General features: G+C 41.2%; 1 protein-coding gene across 2 annotated transcripts in view; it reads right to left on the bottom strand.

The window, feature by feature from the left end:
* kirrel3a (kirre like nephrin family adhesion molecule 3a) overlaps positions 1–21,065 on the bottom strand; it is a 300,742-nt gene that overhangs the window by 30,416 nt on the left and 249,261 nt on the right. For both annotated transcript variants that reach the window (XM_049593140.1, XM_049593141.1), the window contains 3 exons: positions 9,721–9,869; positions 7,947–8,074; positions 6,330–6,456 (listed from right to left, as the gene is read on the bottom strand). In XM_049593140.1, coding sequence (XP_049449097.1) covers positions 6,330–6,456; positions 7,947–8,074; positions 9,721–9,869 — 404 coding nt within the window. The remainder of the gene's footprint in view (positions 1–6,329; positions 6,457–7,946; positions 8,075–9,720; positions 9,870–21,065) is intronic.

Consider the following 21,065-nt stretch of genomic DNA (forward strand, 5'->3'; position numbering starts at 1 on the left):
TGCCAGAGAAGAGACAGTATGATTATTCATGACTGCAGGTTTGGTTTGCTTGAAGCTATCCCTTAAATTTATCATTAAAGTTTAGGTAATTAGAGCTCCTTCTTAATTCAAAAGGAAGAATATTTCAGTAATGTCTGGCTCTGACTGAGAAGAATTTTTGTCCAAACTTGCAATGTCTGTATTGTACACCACAGTCCCCTCTGGTAGTTGCCCTTGTTGCCCTGCCGCTATCCTTCTGCATTTTGAACTGACTCAGTGTGGGAGGTGCAAGTCCATGCAAGACCTTAAAGATGAGGCAAGCATCTGAAAAATTGTTTAAAACTATCAGAATTAAATAAACTGTACTTTTGTACTACTTGGCAACGGTGATATTGCCACTGGTTCTGCTGAGGTTGACGCAGAGGTGTAGTGCAGGTTAAAGGGCGGGTCTATCTGTGTTGTCTTCCATGTTTTTTTTTCTCAAAAGGAAACTCCCACTCAGTCATTTGCGAAAAGCAGAGACGTAGGTCACAGCGCTGATGCCCTCCCCTCCCTCAGCCTCCACACACGCTGTTTGCTGACACTGTTAGTATGGAGAGTGAGGAAAGCGTTAGCTTAGATGATCTGAGGTCGGAAGTGAAAGATGGTGCTATTTTATTATTATCAAACCTTCATTAAACCAAGTGAAGACACACTGAGATCCTATATAATAAAATACTGCACTTCTAAACACATTCATAGATCCACAGGCAGTGTATTACAAATGGTAGAAAGCATGCTCCCAGTTTGGAGAAGCAAACAGGAGTGCTGGGGCACAGAAGCTGAGCAGTGCACTGCTGTGGACGGCACACTAGTTTGGGTCTGAAAGTTAGGGTGCTTTCAGACCTAGAGTTTGCTTACTTTGGGTGGAATCATGGACTAATTTTATTATTAAGTTGCATAATTGCCTAGAGTTAGTTCGTGTTCTCACGGCAGCATCTACAAGCGGACCAGATAAAATGCTTGTGTGAGAAAGCTGCTCTTGATTGGTCTGAATTTCCATGCGGGAAAAATCCAGGAAGTAAACCAAACATTGAAGAAGAGTACACTTGCAAGATAAATGTGACACTTTCTAATGTTACAATGGAGGGACAACTACGCAGGTTGATTTTAGCGCTGCTCATCGTGGACTATATTGCTGTCATTGTTCATTTTAGTCAAACCATACAGTTTGAAAACAATGTTTTGATGCATTGGATGTGCTGAATGTGCATATTAAGGCAGTACAGGAGGAGGCGTACATTAATAATCCTCCAGGACTGTAACATGCTCATGTTTAACCCAAACAATGTGTCATGTGACTGCAGTTGGTTCAGATCCAGGTCGGAACACGTTCTCACCACAAACGAACTGCACCAGAGTTCATTTGTAACCGGACCGAGACCACCTCTTCAAGAAGGTCTCGGTCCGGTTGTTTTGGTGTGCACCTGAGTGTGATTGCTGTGTTCACAACTACCCAAACGAACCACACTTAGGGAGCAAACAAACTTAGTTTGATTGAACCAAACCAAACAGGGCAGGTGTGAAAGCACCCTTAAGCAATCTCATGAACAAACTAACCATCAGATGCAGCAGGAGACAAGCAACTCCCTGTGTCTGGTGGATGTGGTCAGGGGCAACAGTATTGTATTTTAGTCACCACTTCAAAAAAAAAAAAAAAAAAAAAAAAAAAATCCATTGACAGAAACAAGAATTTTACCTCACAGCATATGGGAGTTGTTGGTCTTCTGCTGCCTCGATTGTTTAGTTTGTTGAAGTAACTGTGTGACTTTCAGATCCGAACTGGCATTCACTGCAGTACATGGGTTTATACAGTATGTACCAAGGTTATCATGCAGAAACCTACATAAAGTCAGTAGGAAATGGTATGGTGTTTAGAATGTAAATCAGCATGAATCAGACTAACTAGTATCAAACTGATGCACTGTAGACAATATGCTCTTCTCTGACAAATTCTAATCATTCCCTGACAAGGAGTAACAATGGGCTTAAAGATCGATGAGACAGTGACGCAGTTCATGGTCAGTTACCATAGCGACATTACAGATACAGTTTCCAGCATTACCGACTAGAATGATATAAAGGAACATATTGATGACATGACTGTATGTCTAGCATTAAGAAAAACTAAAGGCAATAACACTGCCCAGTATTGATTGTGAGGGTCCCAACAGTGTCGTCTCAACTGTAACGCAACTATATTTATAGGGGTTCTCATTATGCTGCAGTCATATTAACATCTATGCATCATCAAACTGATGGGTTATGAACCGACTGACCATCTGAGCAATGGTCAGTCCTGTGTTTTAGTTTGGACTGTAGGTTCTGAGTGAACTAACAGGCTTGTAAATGAGTGTTAGGCACAAAGTGGATGGCTGGTGAATATCTTCTGCTTGATGTTTAGTATGAATCAGACAGTGTGGACAGAGATCCATTTTCATTAAGAGTATGAGATGCCAAAGTACAAAACTGACATTTTGAAGAATTAAGTGAACTGGTCTTGAGCGAGAGAGAAGCTGTCTTCCTACACTTACTCAAAATGTTTGGTCACTCCCCCGTGGGTCAGTAGGTAGATGGAATTTTAGCGTACAAAGCAGGGAGTGAGGTTTTGAATCACAAAATGCTTCAAACAGTGTGAGTAGAAAGACAAATGCGAGAAAGTGTTTGAGGATCAGATAACAGGCTTTAGAGCTGGGGAGTGCTCGTCATTATGCGCTGTCCGTCAGCCCAATAAGTCACCACCATGTGGTGTTTGGATCAGACCGAGGGTCTGAAATGTTCTGACATCTGGCATCTGTGCTGGTACGCGTTGTACACAGAGTGACAGCCCTGACACTCGAGAGGCTCTCGCAAATTGAGGAACTGCTGACCACGAGAAATCAAATATTTCCTTTTCTGCTTTCAGATGCACACCATTTTCCCTCGGAGAGCCCTCGGGGCCCGGCCTGCCACCGTTTACAGAAACAAAACACATCAGTAGAACGATTTTCTTTTTTATTCATATTTAATGAGCACTGTTGGAGGGAGGCTGAGATCTAACATTTTCATTGCCAACGACTGCTTCTCTGTAATTGCTGTGCATATGACAATAAAAAAATTGAAACTAAATAAATAACTTGAGTCGTGGAGCAGGAGAGATGGAGTTAAGTGGAGGGGAACGTACTCGTAATTACATTTCATGATTATCTTTTCCACACCACTGTGTCCCCAAACATAATAACTCATCATTATACTTTTGTTTTTGAGAATAGTTGAATTAACTCTTTACCTGCATGATATAACTGTCAAATATGTCCTCTAACAAACTACCTCTTTTCTGAAAGTTTGTTCAGACTCAGCCAAAGTTTAGGTGTTCACACTGCTTGAACTTGAAAGTCAGCCCAGGAGCATTTGTAATGATGTGTTTTTGTATTTCACTTGGATCAACCTTTACAAGGCTAAATAATGAATTAAAATCCAAGGCATTTACATTCAACTAAGTTGTGAAGTACCCTACCTGCAGAAAGTGGGCTGAAACTTAAAGCTTGTTAATGTTTAAGTGTCTTTCAACTGAGTGACCTTAAAACCGCTCTCTATTAAACAGCTGTCCATTTGTTTTCTAGCTGCTGACTAATTCAAAAAGGTTGGAATAATTTCTCATTGAACTGCAGCCATCAGTCACAGAGTGGAGATAAAGGTGTGGAATTTGGCCATTAGAAATCAATGATATGCAGCCTTATTAACTCCCAGTGACAGCTGTGCTGCAGAGGGGAAGCTCCACACTGTCCTCACTCAACTCGGAATGACTTTTAGGCCCAGTCCCATTTCTTATTCTTACCCCTACCCCTTGTTTTCAAGTACCGCTTGCCCTTCAACACAGAGCTACAAGGGGTAGTGGTTGAAACCTTCCCCTACGAAATTGTGCAATGCTTCATGGCCCTGATACAACATCGGTATTGTCATCATTATCGGTGGCAGTTACTTAAACAGACGTGACAGTGGTGATAATAGTATACCGTATTTTTCCAAATAGTAGCTAATACTGTAAATGTAGGGGTGATTTCTTGTACAAAAATCTCTAAACGTTTAGAGTGGGTCATTTCTTTTGTGTACACGGGTTTCACCGCTTGGTGGTGATATTGCATTATACCAGTAAAGCCCCAGTTATCCAAATACCAACCGAACAGGCCATTTAACCAACAGTTATAGGCCGCCATACCAGATATCGCCATTCCGACCGTCCGCCATCCCGAATTCTCTGGTCCCCGAGTCCTGACAGTAAGCTATGGCGAGCCTGTAGAAGCTGTATTCCCCATGCATGTCAGCGATTTTTCTGTTTTAGATACGTGACTTTCTGTCCGTCTGTCCGTAGCACGAGTCATGTGCACCACTTCACCACTGACCCCTGCGTAAAAGCGCAAACAGTTCCTCAAGGAAGGACAGCCATGAGGCAATGAATGAGGAAATAATCGCCCGGGCTTTTAATCGGACCGGCGTTTAATACCCAGCTTATTATGGCCCACACTTACATGAGAGGATAGGTCAACCAAACACAGGACTTTCACCCAGGAGATCAGTGTTCCCATCCCAAAGTCAACATTGACATAGCCTAGTATGTTGGTATGTGTAGCATGCTACGTTAGTGACGTGACGTGAGGTGATGTACACCGCATGACATACATCATTGTTAAAATACATTATTACTTAGTTTTGTTGCTTAAACCTAACCACATAGTTTTGGAGCAGAACTGCGACTTTTTTATGGATGTGTTTAAATCTGCGACTGTTTGAATGGTAATACATGTTGTCTTGGGGCTGGTCATACAAGTTGTTTAGAAAGTCATGGAAATCAACCTATTCTGTTGTTTGGGTATAAGAGAGCTTTGCAATCAATCAAACAAGTCATCAAATAAAAAAAAGAACACTGCTTTATTTCCAAGCCACCAGCAGTGCTCTGTAGGTTAACGTTAGCAACCTGTGCCTCTACCCTGCTAATCTACACTGACATTAGAAGAGCGGTAACAAGTTTAGCCACTACCCCGCCAGACTTGGATCACATTTTGGACTTCACATGCCATCAAAGCAGGGAAATGTAATGGCGAAATATGTCAGAATGTCTGACTGTCATGCGCAAATCGCAGTAACAAAGCAATGTTAACTAACTAGCTAGTTAGCTAGTTAGCTGCTATTTTTAAAGAAAAGGACCATAAGGCCCTGATCACACAGAAAGCATTTTAGCAGCTGGAGGCGGCCGTTTGTAATTGTTTTTAATAAGAATTAAGCTTTTTGCTTGCTGTCCTTGTGTTGCTATGCACTCTGGGCACCTGGCGTTTTTGCTGAAGCTCTCTGAATTCCTTGAGCTGAAAACCGCCCCATGTCATCTCTATTTTCAGTGTCTTTTTCCCATTGTCCAATCAGATGATTTGAGAGGCGGGCCTTCTGTGGTGGTCACCGCAACAAGTTTACAGTTGGGAAACAATGGAGGAGAAACTGGTGGTACCAGCTGCTGGATACCCAGAACTATACAGCCCAACAACAGACAGCAGGTTGTCAAACTGCCCGAGTCATTCTAAAATATGCCTGGAGACGGCCATCATCGAGGTGAAGCTCCTGGACCAACCGGTGGTACTCCCTGTGATCCACCTTCTTTTTTTAGGGGTCTAATGTACCCACACAGAAATCTGTTTTCCTGTGCACAAAATACTATTTACTGACAGCCTCTCACTTGATGTGGTGGTTGCCTAGCAACAATAAAAAGGCGCAACAAGCGTTTTTTTCCCCCACTGGTGTCACTTAATTTAAAAAAAAAGGCAGTGCTGCGTGCCTTGCGTTTCGCAACCTGCAAAATGCTTTCTGGGTGATAAGGGCCTAATACACTGAAACGACAGCTCTAGCTCTAACACTCTACCCCGCCCCTCTATCCCAACAAGAATCAGGGCACCCTAACCCTTGACATGAACTTGCAAAACCTTAGGGTTAAGTGTTTAGAAGTAGGGGCAAGGGTTGTATTGGGGCTAAGCCTTGGTCTTTGAATGGTAATGCTGATATTCCAGTTTTGGCTCAGAGATGGTTGCCTTTATTTCTCAGGGTGGTTTTGTAAAACTGAATGTGTTTTTTTTTCCTTTCTCTCAAAGCTTGAGATTGACATCATCACAATGCATTACTTATTGATGGTCAAGTGTGGCCAGATTCTTCATCCTTAGCACCTCAAACCTCATCTGTACCAGGTGCCTTAAGGTAAGGCTTCTTCCTCTGCATTACTCAGTCTGGATCAAATGCTGTGTGGACAAAGTGCCATTCACATTCAGTGCATGATAGGCCATTGTACTTACCATTCACAGTGAGCGACACCTCCTTCTCCCCGGCACCCACTCTGGGGACTACGGCCCGGCACACATACTTCCCAGCATCCTCCTGCTTTACTGCCTTCAGTGTTAGCGTGTTCTTGTTGCTAAGCACCTGTGTTGTGAGGGAAACAGTTTCAAAGGTCGGAGGAGACACTAGTCATTTCTATCTAATTAAACACCAATTACACTGACACATAAAAGGATAGCATTAACATTTAACAAGCTGCTTGACACTGTCAAAAAAAAGAGAAAGATTGTAAGTGATGCTGCACAGTTTGCAGGGTGCAAGAGGTGACTAGAAGAGAAATCTTGTGATTTGTGTTTTTCGATGTTTCATGTCATTCAAAGCACTCGAAAGTCTTCCAGACAGTGATTAATTCTGTTCGACCTGGTTTTTATCCTGAGCACTCTATCTGCAACAACAGGAAGGCTTTATTTATTCCTTTGAGCTTGCAGGGAGAGCTATGCATTCTTGCCGCTCCTTATTTGAAATAAAATATTGTTTGACTGTTCAGAATCAGAACAGAGAATGAGAGAGTTTTGAAAATTCAAATAACTGAACCACTGTTAATCCCATTTCAAGTCCAAGGACGGTTTGATTTATTTGCTGCACTTGCAGCTACAATGACAAATTTGTCCTTAAAAAAATATTTTTTTTTCATTTAGTGTGTCTCTACAGGCAGAGGCCTGTACAAATTTACTACTGTCACTGTAACAACGTTGTTTTTTTTGGACTTGCACTTAGCTGAGTAACAGAAAATTTACTTTTACTTCAGCACATTTTTGTCAGTGTACAAAAAGTGAAAATTAACTGTGTGAAAATTGGGATAAAAGAAAACGGAGGTGAAACTCTGCATTTAGCCAATTCTCTGGAAAATATACATGTTGACTGTGTACCATCACTGACCAAGTGTCAGTGGGTGTGGGGGATCTGGGGCCTCATTTATAACCACTGCGTACACATAAAGAAGGGCTTGAAATGTGCATACGCCACTTTCAAAGCATCAATTGGGATTTATAAGTAAAAACTTAAGGAGGAAATGTGCATAAATTTAGTAAAACACTGACCCAGATTTAATCTGAATCTCCAAAATCTCATGTAAATGTATCTGCGGGAGTCAAGGAGTCAATGAGGCCGGAGTCAAGACGCTAAAATCTAACTATGTTCTGCTGTTGAAATAAAACATTTAAACATTTAATTTTCCTCATAGTACATTTTAGCTGACTCACTCTTTGCTTTTATCTAAGTGCATTTCTACACGAAAAAGTTTACGTAAGTAAAAATTCTTTAGGTTACAGTACTTTTCCTGAATATACTCTTCTAGCACTCATTCCATCTCTGGGTACAGGTTCATAAGAAGTGGAAAATCTCCATGACTCCCATGATTATTATTATTACTGTATGAAAATGGACTGTGTATGTAGAATAAGCAAATCTTGTGTATATTAAATGCCTGCTCTTCAACTGAATCTTGATATTTGGAAACACATGATGGATTCATAATTTATAATCCACCATCTTCCAGCTGTAGATCACTGCTCTCATGCCTTATTAAAATGCTCACAATGTGTACAGTGCACTTATTGGTGACCAATACATACCACTCCTGAGCCACGTTTCATCCATACAATGGTTAGAGAGGGGTTTCCTGTCCAAGCACAGTTAAAAACAGCATCAGAGCCCAGGTCCACCTGCAAAGACTGAGGCTCCGCTGCCATCCTTGGCCCAACTGGAAGACAGATACATGAAAGAAATGATCTATACTTACTTATACTTACTCTTACTTATTTTTATTTTACTAAGCTGTCAGCTGAGAAAAAGTCTTGAGAGCGTTTAGCACCAACGATTTATAAGAGTCATACATTTTGTGAGGTGTGCTGTACTGTGTAAATTAATGTATCTACCAAGTTGCCAAATGTTGAAACTGAACATGTCAGGAAACTGACAAAACATTTCTTTTTTCCTGCAATCTGCTTTTGCAATATAATATATGTTTGAAGCAGCTTTTGTACGGTTTTGTTTAGCACAAAAATGACATTTTGTAGAAAGACATTTGAGCGCACATCTTTATATTCATGTTCATCTGTTTAAACATACAGAACTTATTGTTAGGGAAATGATGGTGGGTAAAAACTGAAAAAGTCAAATGTGTCTTGAAGCATGAGACAGGATGTTTTTATTGTTTCAACTTTTAAAGTCCCAATGAAATAAGAGTGAGTCTTCTTAGCATCTATACTGTGACGTATTGTCAAGTCAAACAAATTTAACGATATAAACGGATTTAACTATATAAACAGATTTAAATCCTTCACATTTGATTGGACCACTGAAAAGTGGGCCGACTCTGTGTTTGGGAGTGGATTACTGCCTAAAGAGAGGGAGTTCAAGTTTCTTGGGGTCTTGTTCACGAGTGAGGGTAGAATGGAGTGTGAGATGGATTGGTGGTTTGGCACAGCATCTGCAGTGATGCAGGCATTGTGGCGGACTGTCGTGGTGAGGAATGAGCTGAGCCGGAGGGCAAGACTTTTGATTTACTGGTCCATCTATGTCCCAACCCTCCCCTATGGTCATGAGCTCTGGGTAGTAACCAAAAGAATGAGATCGCGGATACAAGCAGCTGAAATGAGTTTCCTCTGAAGGGTGGCTGGGCTCAGCCTTAGAGATGGGGTAAGGAGCTCGGACATCAGGAGGCAGCTCGGAGTAGAGCTGCTACTCCTTCGCGTCGAAAGGGGTCAGTTGAGGTGGTTCGGGTATCTGATCAGGATGCCTACTGGGCGCCCCACCGATATCCATACACATATCTCTTCCCATCTCTCTCTAAATATATTGCACTGTTAGTGAGTAGCTAGTATAACGAACAAGTGTGTGTGGTTTGATATGACTGTTGTGGCTAGCCAGTCAACCAAAGTCTCATTTGATTAGATGAACTTTTTTGAACGCAACTGAGTCATCAAATATTTGAAACCATTTCACCTGGTTTTAAAGAAAGAATAAAAAACAGAGACTTTGATTTTAAATTATTCTGATACTGATTTTTTAACATATATTTGGCATATAACAAGATAACAAGAGATAAATGATCAATTACCACAGAAACACAGGTCTACAATTAAAAACATGATCCTCCTCTACCCTGATTGAAAGGGCTTTTGCAGCCTTAATGTAACCACACACAGGATTTAGGACATGAACCCTGCTCTCCTGTACTTTCTACACCCACCTTCTACCTATAATACCCACCCCACCACACTGACCACCCCTCTACAGTTTGTGTTCAGGATATAAATGCAGCGCTACCTACACTCAAAAAACATTACGATAGAAGACAATCCAGACAGTGATTAAGATCCCTTGATCAAGCTGACAAGCACTCACAGTAGACGTCCACATTCCTGCTGATGTTCGTGTTGCCCAGTGCATTGGTGACCTCGCAGGAAACGGGCTCAGTGAAGAAAGTGTGATCCACAAGAACCTCATAGGTGTCACCTGGCACATCTAAAATCGGATGACCTCCTTTGGCCCATCTGAAATAATCAGAAACAGAGTATATGGCTTCATCAAAGGTCAATTCATTTCAGGAAGGACTTTTTTTTTAAACATGCAATAGATAAGAGGTGGAAACTATGATTATTGGAGATTCTGTGTTCTTAAATCAGTCGAGAATTAATGTAATTGATGAACCTTATAGTATTAATAATACAGGAAAGTTAGTGAAACTATTATGCATTTGTCTCCAGAATAAGAGCAAGCAACAAAGTAGCTAAGAACCAGTAGTGGCTGTCAATCTTATCTACATTAGCACAGTGCTGATAATACATACACACACACACACAAAGAGGACTAAATGCACTGTGGTACAGGGTTGTACGTTTGAGCTTTTAATAACAATTGGCAGAGAAGTGTATTGAATCTTTTCTCAAATGAAGAAGTGTATTGTTGGCAAGCATCCACCTTGCTGAAGAAGCGCCTTTGAATGAGACACTGAACCTCAGGCTGCTGTAGTATAGCTGACCTTGACCTTTGACTTTCCTTGAGGGAGACAACGCAGGAGAATTTCCCTACAGTAGAGTATGTAGAGTGTGTTGGAAATTGTTGAAAGGAATTTAAGTATTGTGCGGTGCAAGAAGACAACCTGAGTTGAAGCCGCTCTGTAGCTTCATCCATAAAAAAAAAATAAAGGTTTAGATTAAACTTGCCCTCGTTTGCACGGTAATTTGCAGTAAATGATGGTTTTATTCATCTGCAGCTCTTTAAATGTGTTCATTACTATGCCAACACTATAAGGGTGAAGTGTTGCATCCATCTATAGATAGCACATATAGGTGGAAGGTGTCTTTAGAAATGTATAATGTAGTGGTTGTTGGGTTTAGAAGGTTCCTTACTCACAAAGAAAAAGTGAAAGTTTGATACAGAAGAAAAGAATATTACATGATCAAATTGAAACATGGTAGGTTTGTGATAGATGTATAGACAACTGACTTTAGCTGACCTCCTCTCAGTCATCAAAACAGTGACTTTTCTGTCTCTTTCTGCCTGCTCTTCTTTTTCTTGCTGACGACTGAAACGCCCACGTCATTTCGCTGTCAAAATACAGCCTCCCTCCCTTCTCCTCTGTAAAACTTGACCAGACATCTCGCAGCAGAGGTTCTCAATGTTTGAACATGCTTCCTGTTCCCTGTCAGTCTTCTGTCTGCCATTGCATAGCACGGTCCCCTGACACATCCAGTAACAAAAATAGAGGTGACCACCTTGTCAGATTACCATTTGTGGTTTCTTCAAAGGGATCGAAGGTAACACAGAGTGACTGCATAAGTCTGAGCTCATTTGATGTGAGCTGTGTTGGACAATCCGGCTCTAAAAGGACACCTCTTACTGCCTTCCAGACAGATTTGATTATCTTCAGCTCCCTGTTCCACCTGGTGACACCGGCAGGTTTATGTTTCAGTCTTTATCAGCATTGCGTATTGATTTATAGCAGCCTGTCAAAAACATGGATTTTTTTTCACAGATGAAAGCCAGTCATATGATCTCTAAAATCAGATGTCTTAAGACCACATGCCTCATCGCTGGTATCATTGTTGCCTTTCAATCCTGTTGAGGAAACTGAAAATATTGGACAACATCGACAGGCTATTGTCTGCACAACTCTCACAATGCTGCTTTACATAGTTTATTTCTACATATAAATAAAAACATCATCCACTTCTTGATTTTAACTTTTCATAATGTTGCTTTGAACATGAAACCGCAGTGATCTCAGATGCCAAACTACAAGTGCATGTTCTTAAAAGCCACAGAACTCTTCCTCATCCTGCATTCGACATCTCCTGAATAGATGAAGCTGATTATCAGTTAGTGCAGTGGTTCTCAAGTGGGGATCCACAGACCCCTGAGGGTCTCCAGAAAAATGGGGAATAGTTTATTTTCATTATTTAATTCACTGTAGAAGTGAGCCCAATTGATCCCATTTACCAACGGTCTTAAGAAGAAATTTCTTCTTCAACCCTATTTACACAGTTCCCATGGAGATTCTTCATTCACCAATGTTTTTTTTCTTATTTGGAGGTTGTTTTTAAGTAAGAACACAATCTACACACACCAAAGAGCACTCTAATGCACATGTGTATTGACACATTTCTGGAAAAGTAACTGGTTATAGCCTTTTCTTCAGTTCAAAAGTTGTGTAACATTAAATTCCAAAGATATTTTAATAATTTATAATACCTTTAAAACCGCGTGCAGTAGGGCTGCCCCCTAACAGTCAACCCAACTTTAATCAGATGCAGGAGGAGGCCACACCCAGCAGTCAGACATGAAGTCACATTACAAACCAATCACAGCCGTCGGATATCTTTCCCTTCTTCCGTAAATATTATTCAGTCTGATAAACACGAAAAAGTTGATCATTTTAGTGCACGGCTACTCAGAGCTTCACATCTCTCCCGTGGACCATAGGCTTACACACTTATAAACAGCTCCTGGAAGGAGATCAGCTCTGCACTCAGGATTTCAGGTAAATAGGCTATAATGCTTGTTAAGGTTGCTAGGACTAGGAGTATTCTTAGTCGGGGGCAGCCCTATAGTATGCAGTACATTCTAAGGCTCCTTTTAGGAAGACTACTTCAAAACGTTGACAAAATCCTAAATGTCAGACAATTGCACCATGTAAGAAATAATCTCTGTTCATGCTAACACCTAAAAACATATCACATATCACATGACATCATGTACACTTGGTATGCTTGTGCTGGTCTAAATAAGAAGCAGATCGTTTACTCTGTGGCTGGTTATATACTAACAGAAAATTCTGGCAACAATTAAATCGTAGGCAACTGGACTTTGATTTTGTCTAGAAGACGTTTCACCTCTTATCCAAGCGGCTTCATCAGTTCTCAACGCATCGGTCTGACTAGTCCTCACTAGTCTGACAAACAGTGGAGTAAGACTCAGGTTTTTAACCTCTGTGGAGGTGTACACCCACCACCCTCACAAGACAATACTTCGTTAGTGGAGTTTCACTGGACCATTGTTTGGGTCAGGTGAGTCACACTAGTGAACGACAGTCGTTAGGAGTGAGTGGGGCCACTGGTGAGCAACAGTCTTAGGCATGATGTGTGGTTACCAGTGAACGACTGTCGTTGTGTCGTTGTGCCATTGTGTCGTTGACGTTGACGAGAACTGATGAAGCCGCTTGGATAAGAGGCGAAACGTCTTCTAGACAAAATCAAAGTCCAGTTGCCTACGATTTAATTGTTGCCAGAATGGAATTGACCTGGATAAATGAGAATATCCACAGACCTAACAGAAAATGCAAAAAAAATATTGTGGAGATGGTGAAAAGTAAGATCAGATATTTCTTTGCGTGGACCAATGACAAGGTGGAACTGATACTGAAAGCAACACAAGTATAAGGCGGTCAAGGCGGCAGAAAACAGACTGGGAGTCACTGAAAAGCAAATACCAAGAGCATTATGCAACGCCAGAGGAAGCCATGGTGATGAGAAAGCAAAACTCACACAATAAGGATAAAATCACAAAAGGAATATCAACCTAGATATAATGTTTTGGCTTGACAGCAGTGACTGATACGACCCAATTGGGGAGTGGGTGTCTGCATCATCACTTTCAAAAGTCTCTGTGTCCACCCGTACAAACTACAACACAACCCTGGTGTTTTCAAACTAAATTGGGGTCAGTAGCATTTTCAAAGCTGAAACGGTAGCTGTAAACTCAGCGGCATTTTTAAAGGTCTTGTTTTAAGGCGTTTCAAAATGTTGGAATCATGTGGATGCTACATGAAAACTTAGCAAAAGTTATGCACAAAATGAAAACGTATTAGTGGTGATATAGCATTATTCTTTTCTGACCATCTACACACTTTTGCATATGAACCTCTGGGTAAACAGGTGGTATATTATTCACATTTTAAATATAAGAGGACCTACAGTAGAGCCTTGGGGGACCCCAGTGCCTCATTTTAACAATGGTCATCCCATACATATTTTCATATGCTCAATCATTGTCCCTTCTAGTACTGATTTTCTGACATAGATGGTTTGGACAGTGGTGCATTGTGATGACTAACAAATATTTGATGATATCTACCTCAATTACTTCTTTTACAATGTAACAATTTGCTGTTTCTGTTAAGTGATGTGCTCTGAGTCCAAACTGAATTGTATGCAGAAGAAAGTGACTAGAATTTGGTGGCCTACTGGCTGATTCACAAACGCTTTCTCTGCCAGCTTACATACTAGAGAGAGGATACTAACTGGTCTTACACTGGCTAACTGTCAGCGATCTCCAGACTTAGTGAATTAGTGCGACAACACCTGTTTGGGAAAGCTGCTTCTCTAATGGATCTGATCATAAACTAATAGTAGTAGCATTTCTCTTTATCAATCTTATTTTGGGCATTTGAATTATTTGAAACCCTTACCATTATCATTCCATCTTCTCGTGAGAGGCCTCAGTTACAGAAAAAAATGTGTAGACACAATCTGAGGTTTCCAAACACTCTCACAACGTCCTGTACAGAATGATTAGAGGTTGCAGTTTTATTGTCATCCTGTCTTGATTGTTTCACAGCACTTTGACACCTGAAAGTCCTCTAACAATCTAATATTCCTCTAGATGTTACTAATGTGCTTACACATTAATTAATAATGCCCCTTAGTGTGATATATGAGGTCAAGTTAGCTTTGGCCTCCCTATTTATTACTTCTTTATGCATTTTTTTTAAAGAGACTGACTCAGTTTTCAGAATTTTGTTTTTGGCTGACAAAGACTCTTTTTATTAATCAAGGCCTACAGATATTCTGTTATAAAAGGTTGATTTGTTAATCTGTTACTTCATCTATTTATAAACTTGTTCTGTAGCATTTTTGGAAATATTTAAACACCTCCTGCAAAAGGCATCAGTCTCTTCTATGTTCTATGTTCGATTAAGAATCTGTTCCTTCTCTTAAAAAGTATATAGAAAATGAAGCACTTTTTTTAAGCTTATTGGTCCATTTACACACAAACATCTGTCAGATGAGCAAAATCATATCTTTTTTTCTTGTTTTTTTCTCTCTCTATTTACCTGATCAGCCTAATTAACACTAATGTCACTTTATTAAAATATATGACATTTGAAATGACATCGTACCTGCAAAACACTGTACTTATAAATGTTTTTTTTTTGTGTGTGAACTCTGTCCTTGACTAAATATGTAAATCTTGGAAGCACATAGACAGATGTACAGAGGTTCTTGTTAATCTGATTTCAATCAGACAAAGGAAATGCAATTTTGAATCTGATCCTTTGTGATCCCTTTTAGAAGAAAACAAACATCTCACGTTTGAATATCTTGTAAGCCTTAAAGACTTGATGAGGACTTTCCAAGGTTTGGTGTTTGGAGTAATGCATCATAGCTGTGTTGTTCTACTCTTGTTTGCGGTTTAGCTGCACATGATTGATGGAGGTCATTACTTTTTGGTTATGGTGCTGTCTCTGGATGTGATCTGTTCAATCACACGATCCTCACTCAGTGGCCCAGGATCTCCACAGGCAGCCAATCATGACAATGGATTCACACACTGCACTGCACCTTTCTCCATTGCTGTGTTTGAATTGGGCCACGACACTGATGGATAGGGTTGGGTGTTATTCATGTTTAAACCAATACCAGTACCAATTCTGGTACCTGGAATTCCATACTAGTACCCAATTTTCTGTACTTTACTTTGTCTGTAATACCCCAAAATTAATTTTTGACCAAGCTGCAGGGGTGATGTGGTAGACTAAAACGCAAATCTACTCCTGTGCTCTCTCCTAATCACACTTTGAGCTAATCTTTTCTCTGTCTGTTTGCTTGTATGTTTGTGCGTGTATCTGTGCAGTGTTGGGCAGTGTTGTTTCCCAGTAACAGCTAGTGTAATGAAATACTAAGGAAGCTCTAGCGAAAGTTCAGTCAGGAAGACAATACTTTTCATGCTTGGTCTGTAACTTTCTTCCTCACCCTGCTGTTCACTCCTCGCATGCATGTTCACTCTCTATCTCTGGCTGTCAGCGTTCGGGGCTGTCAATTGAGTCATCAGCTGATCTACAACTAACCAATAGCACAGTGACACACCTTCTCCATCAGCCTATCATCTCACTGCTCCTCATTTTAAATATGGTTCTTTTCCTGCCCACAGTCCTTTCATGCTGCTGCTGCCGTGCGTACCCTCCACCTCCCCATTACGACCTAGTCTCCTCAGATGCAGCCTCTTTTCTCATTCCTCATCAGTCACCTACCAACTCATCAGCCACCACCTACACCAGTGTCTAGACTCCATGGGGAGATTTATCTTGCTGCCGCTCAGATGTCCCACCATCTCAAATAATCTCCTTGTGGTGTCTAAGTGTCAAAGACTTTGTTACAATCATATCAGCACAATCATCTGTTAATCTGTACACCTATATTTCCCCATTAAATTTCATCTTTATTACAAGATCCTGTCTCTCCTGATTGAAATACAATTTTAGTGATAATATTACAATCACCCCAAAAACAAATAAGTTGTTACAACGTTACTTTTGTTGTCATCCCCCTACCGATTTGAAATCCAACAATCACATCCCGGATTCATTTGTGTAATCATCAGGCAGTGCATGCACGCCACAAAGCAGCAAGCTAGTTTGGAGCATGGGAACGCTTACTGTTAATTCAATGGCTGGAAATATTCCCATAACTTTGATTTTGCTGGCAGGAACAATGACAAGAACACTGTGGTTCCAGGAAGTGGCACTAAGACTCTTTCCACTGTGAAAAACGTGACCTCAAGCTTGCAGATATATATCCTACCTACCATAGCCCACCTGAGCTGTGGAAGATGGCTGTAGCCCTACACTGGCTAAACAACCAAAACTGGACTTCATAGCTGCAGGCTATAAGCGACAAAGAATTAAGGCAACTTGAGGCTTGATATGTGGTGGAGGAAATGTTGCCTATCACCACAACTGACTTTCCATCCTTCAAACAGGTCCTTAAGAAAATAGTGTTCACAGGCAACAGGAGACCCCAGGTAAAAATCATTTGCAAGCTATACAGCCTGTGCTTACCAGCGATTAACGTTATCCTGACATTCACACAGAGGGGCACATGCAAAGTGGAAAGAACAAACTTACACATTTTGTAGGGTGTAATGGAAAAGTGATGTGACGAGTAGTGTAACAAATTACTATTGGCTGGGAGTAATAAAGTGATAATGTTATTTTAGAAAAGACTAACAAGTAATATAGGCTGGAGCCTATCCCAGCTATCATTGGACGGGAGGCGGGGTACACCCTGTACAGGTCGCCAGACTCACAGGGCTAACTATATACAAAAAAAACCAAGCATTTACACTCACATTCACACCTATGGGCAATTTAGAGTCACCAATTAACCTGCATGTCTTCAGACTGTGGGAGGAAGCCGGAGTACCCAGAGAAAACCCCCTTTGAACAGAACATGCATACTCGGTCGCACCTACATAATTTTGTTGGTACCCTTAAAAGTACCGAGTTCGGTACCCAACCCTACTTATTGACATGGCCAGGTAGCAGTAAACACAGAGCCACTACTTGGTCCTTGCTGATATCTGGATGCTTTATTCCATTTGTCTTCATTTAACATGTTTGAGTAGGAGGTAAAAGCAGCAACAGTTTTTCCCTTATCTGAAATGTTTTTCCTCCTGGGTTTGCTTTTTCAGTTGGTCATGTTTGTAGACCAAGCAGTAACTTTTAAACAATGTGTCTTTGTGTTTCAAAGACAACAAGACTTTGAGCAGTACCCAGTGCTTGTATCAAAGAACGAGCGAAAGCATAGAAAGGAAAACACTGCTGGCGCGCCACAGCTGCCTGCCACCGTGATGATTTACAGCTAACATGATGGGGTTTCTAGGAACAGCGTGTAATGACAACATAACTGGAAGAGATGCTGAATGAAGAGACAAGCGTAATAACTTTCTAACCTTTGCAGTGGAAAGTATGCAGCCCCCTAAGTCTACATGCTTTTGATCAAGTTCGATTTTTTTTCTGGACTTGGCAGCTTGGGGGTAAATAAATTTAATTTCCCATACAAGAGTTTTATACAAATATGAACAAGAAATACATTTTCTGCTAACAAGACTACCCCTGCAGGCCTCTATTTATTAGTCTTAAATTAGGTCACATAACAGCAGATGGTGAATCTTTTCAGTAACAAGTGGTGTGCATTTGAAGACAGCGTTATTATAGTCTTCCATCATACATCTGTGGGATATAACTGCTCCCCTCACCTCTGCCTTTATCAGGAAGTACTTCTACGTTCTCATACCTGGAGGTGTACAGGTCAACCAGATGAGAAGAAATTTGTCAATACTGATGGGGAGGTACAATAGCAGCATCTATTTCTCCCTCCAGTTATAACAATTATAATGATTCCTCTGTCATAGTCAACAGCAGGCAGGAGAAGACAGCAGCACATAAGAGCAACAGAAAAATGTCAGTTACGTTTACTATCGATATCACTTTCTCACAGAAGGGTAACGCTGCATTGGAAAGCAAAACCCACTTAGGAGGCAGGAATTACTGATATTTATAGAGGCTGTGTATAGCATGTATTATTAAAACAACAGTTCTTAAAGCCTTACTCAACTGGAATCTATGTATAAATATATGTTGCAGCAGCTACAAGACAGAAATGAGCTGAACTGTCGAGTTGCAAACATAAGAAGCAATAGCTAACTAGAAACTGCCATCGTGTCTGGCAGGTCACTGAACTGTCAGTCCCCACAAATGAGCAACAGGGAGCAGTATTAGTTTATAGCAAGCCACCAGGGACAGTGCTGGGCTTTGAAGCCAATTTGACATAGTGGCCAAATCACTGAAATAACAACATCAGGGTCTGTCGTGATGCCATAGGGCCCAAGAAGAGCCTTTTCCATGGACTCACATTGTGAAAAAGATGTCTGTAAATCAGAGGACATATTTTTTGACTTGTTTCACGATCTAAATTTGATCCATATGGTCCCATAACATTTTGAAAGTCTAAGTTGGAGCCTATCCCAGGTATCATTGGGCGAGAGGTGGGGTACACCCTGGACAGGTCACTAGACTGCCACGGGGCTGACAGACAGCCATTCACACTCACATTCACACTTCCAGTTAACCTCACCTGCATGTCTTTGAACTGTGGGAGGAAGCTGGAGTACCCGGAGAAAGCCCACGCTGACGCAAGGAGAACATACAAACTGAGGGAGGCTCCCCCACCCCTGGGTTTGAACCCTCCACCCCAGGCTCCAACCAGTAACCCTCCTGCTGTGGGGTGACAGTGCTAACCACTGCACCACCGTGCCCCCATTCTGCAGGTTCTAATAAAGTTTTCTTTGAGCAACACTCAGTAAGTGTTTGGGAACCGAGGACACTAACTGTTGAAGTTTTTCTTGCTTGATATCCGATCTCAGTACCTCAACAGTACGGGATCTCTGTTGTCATGCTTCATATTGTTCCACACATGTTCAATAGGAGACAGGTGTGGACTGCAGGCACGTTAGTCCGGTACCTGCACTCGTTTACTATGAAGCCACGCTGTTGGAACATGTGCATTACGCGTCTCATTGTCTTGCTGGAATAAGCAGGGACGACCCTGAAAAAGACATTGTCAGCAGCATATGTTGCTCGGGCAAGATCTCCCTCTGAAGTCGTCGAAATCCAGTGCTTGGGCAGTGACTTGTGGTGTCGGAAACCAACAAAAAAAGGGCATCCTTTAACATTGCCATGATACATGACTGGTTGTCGTCAGGGGTAAATGCGGTGGGACAAGGACGAAAGTTAAGATGACTAAAGTCCCATTGGGGCAGGCAGGAAGGGTGGTGGATGGTTCTAACAAACACTGACTTTCACCCGAGAGAGCGGTGTTCGCGTCCCGTAAGATTCTAAAGCCAAACCCTGTTCTTTTTTTTCTCCTAAACCCAACCATATTTGTTGCTGAAGGAAAAAATAAAAGTCAATTCACGGTGTGCATTTATTTTGAATAATATGTACACATTAAATTTCCTGTGAAAACAGAAGTGTATCTTGATAGAAGAGAACTTGAAACGGTGTCCCAAAATGCCAACAACCAACGCACCCAGGGTACTTTGCACGTCGTATGTGGATGTGGAAAGTCCATGACCAAAACGTCAATATGTGGCGAGGTCAGAGTGAGAATGTGTTGGTTGTTCAAAAACCTGTATGCGCCTCTCAGCATTCATGGTGCCTTCACAGATGCAAAGTTACCCTTGATCCCATGGGCTCTACACACCTCCATACCAACACAGATGCTGGCTTTGAACTTTTTTTTCTTTTCTTTTTCATTATTAATCATCAATAAAGTTAGCAATGGGCTGCACCAGAAGTTTGCTGCTTGGCTGGCAAAATCTCTGGTGTTTCTGCTTTATGGACCCAACAATGCAAAGGATCCAGGTCATTTTATACCCGGGAAGTCAAACTTTTCTGGGTTCATGCGCCACTGACCAACTTTCATGGGACTGAATGAGGCCCCGCCTCCAAAGCTATACCCAGTTCTCTTCATACATCCATGGGTTATAGCCTGTACGTTTATTTACTTTCAAATCTCAGCATGATGCTGGAAACACTGCATAGTCTCAGACACCCTGCAGTGAGGTCTGAGAGCAGCATCAGGCATCACAAGTACACCGAAGTTTCTTCTTCTGGTGTGGGTGGTTCAAACTTTTTTCATGTTGAAGCTTAAAAAATTCTGTCAGCCCTGAATGCAGCCTGCTCATGTTTGTGAACCAGCATATGGCTGGGAGATTTCCAATTGCAAAACTTTTAGCTGGAGGTTTCTTAAGCAATGATATCCACCAGACAGCAGCTCATAGCACCTTATTGTGTCCAAATATCTCTTGATATGGTGAGACAGAACTTGGCTTGACAATTATTTACAACTAATAATATGGTGATCAACACATTAAGAGATATCAAATGTAAAAGAACAAACATTTCCTTTTCAGTGTGGCTAAAAAAGTGCTTGGTGAGAAAGCATTCTTCAACTCAGGAAAGTACACTCAGTACAGACAATTTAAGTATATAAATAAAAATTAAACTCTGTCAAATTTTAGTACTTTAAAACACAAAACATATTGCAAGACTGCTTTATCTGTTCTTCATCATGATGATCAGATGTGTTGATCACAATGCCGCTACAGAGTTGCGCATTACAAACGCT

This window comes from Epinephelus fuscoguttatus, linkage group LG12, assembly GCF_011397635.1.
Source record: "Epinephelus fuscoguttatus linkage group LG12, E.fuscoguttatus.final_Chr_v1".
Lineage (NCBI taxonomy): Eukaryota > Metazoa > Chordata > Actinopteri > Perciformes > Serranidae > Epinephelus > Epinephelus fuscoguttatus.